Consider the following 1,298-nt stretch of genomic DNA (forward strand, 5'->3'; position numbering starts at 1 on the left):
GAGCCTCATCAAAGTCAAAATTGACATATACACATGCCAAAAACTCTGTGATAGGATCTTCGTATAAGTACTGCTCTTGCTGAATGACCTTTATAAAATCTTTAAATTGCGGCCTCCTCCTTTTGTTGACAATGAATGCAGTTGCCAGGTAACGCAAGAGATGGGGAGCATTTGTTTGAATGGCATTCAAATACCTGATAGAGATTGTATTAAATTCAAATTTGCACACAAAGTCTTAGAGGGAGGCAGTAAAGTGTGCAAGATTGTAAGGTAAAATATGCATCATCTTTCTTCAAAAATTCACTTCAATTTTCGGAATTTTCAACAATATGATGAATCCAGCGTAAAGATTAGAAATAAAAACCAGAATATATAAAGTAGATTTGAGAAAAAACTAAATTTTTATGACGGTGCGAAGAAGTAAATAGCTTGCCAGCATATATGTATAAATGAAGCATTTGGTGAAACAGATTTGGATGGAGCTCTAAATTGATTTTCAACTCAATTAAAAATAAATATCATTTCCAGAACCATACCTGTCCTGGTTAAATAGGTCGATAATCTGTGTCCTTCCGTTGTCATGGTTGAAGAAGATGAACAGACTCCAATGCATAAGCCATATTCTGCCCTGAACTTGATTCAGAGGAGAAGAGAAAGTCTGGATGCCATGTATCATCAGTATATCAAGTTTCTTGTATCAAATGAGCTACAGCCATGAATAAGTTAATAAAATCATAATATGCACTTAAATCAACCTTAGAGTCAATAATTTCCTTCAAGCGGTTGAGTTCTTCCAGTGCAATGTCCCAATTCTGCATCAATATCTCAGCAGCTAGTTTTCCCCATAATGCACTCAAACTCCTTTCACTGTTCATGGACAGGGCCCTGTACTGATACAAATAATCAGCAGCACCAGAGTAGTTTCCACATTCAAACTGAAATTTGGCATACTGATACAATGCCTCTATCTGCTCAGTACCAATCTGGATAACAAAATTATATGTGGTTAATCAGTTAGACAATTTAATGCAAGTGATCACAAGATATGTCTTAAACTATTCCGCTACCTAATTAACAAGTGCAGTGTTTAGCCATGATGAGGATAATGATTCATTCACAAAGGAAATTTCGTGTGACTGTGCGAGAAATGACCAAGATGTTATCATGTTGAAGTTTAGCACCCTCAGATGTATACCAAAAATTATATGCGTTATACATTTTTTAGCAACAATGTGCATTCTCTAAGACCTCTCCACTTTCAAGTTCTTATTTTCATTATACCTCTATCATTCAAAGGA

At 35.4% G+C, this 1,298-nt stretch overlaps 1 protein-coding gene across 1 annotated transcript; it reads right to left on the reverse strand.

Moving 5' to 3' along the window:
• Positions 1-31: 31 nt before the first annotated feature.
• Positions 32-983, reverse strand: LOC111384006 (eukaryotic translation initiation factor 3 subunit E-like; the record flags this gene model as incomplete). Its single annotated transcript, XM_023008215.1, has 3 exons — positions 32-194; positions 537-658; positions 756-983. Coding segments are annotated over 3 exons (513 nt in total), but the record flags the coding sequence as incomplete, so codon positions are not given.
• Between the last annotated feature and the right edge of the window lie 315 nt (positions 984-1,298).

Source organism: Olea europaea, unplaced genomic scaffold (genome assembly GCF_002742605.1).
Source record: "Olea europaea var. sylvestris unplaced genomic scaffold, O_europaea_v1 scaffold28076, whole genome shotgun sequence".
Lineage (NCBI taxonomy): Eukaryota > Viridiplantae > Streptophyta > Magnoliopsida > Lamiales > Oleaceae > Olea > Olea europaea.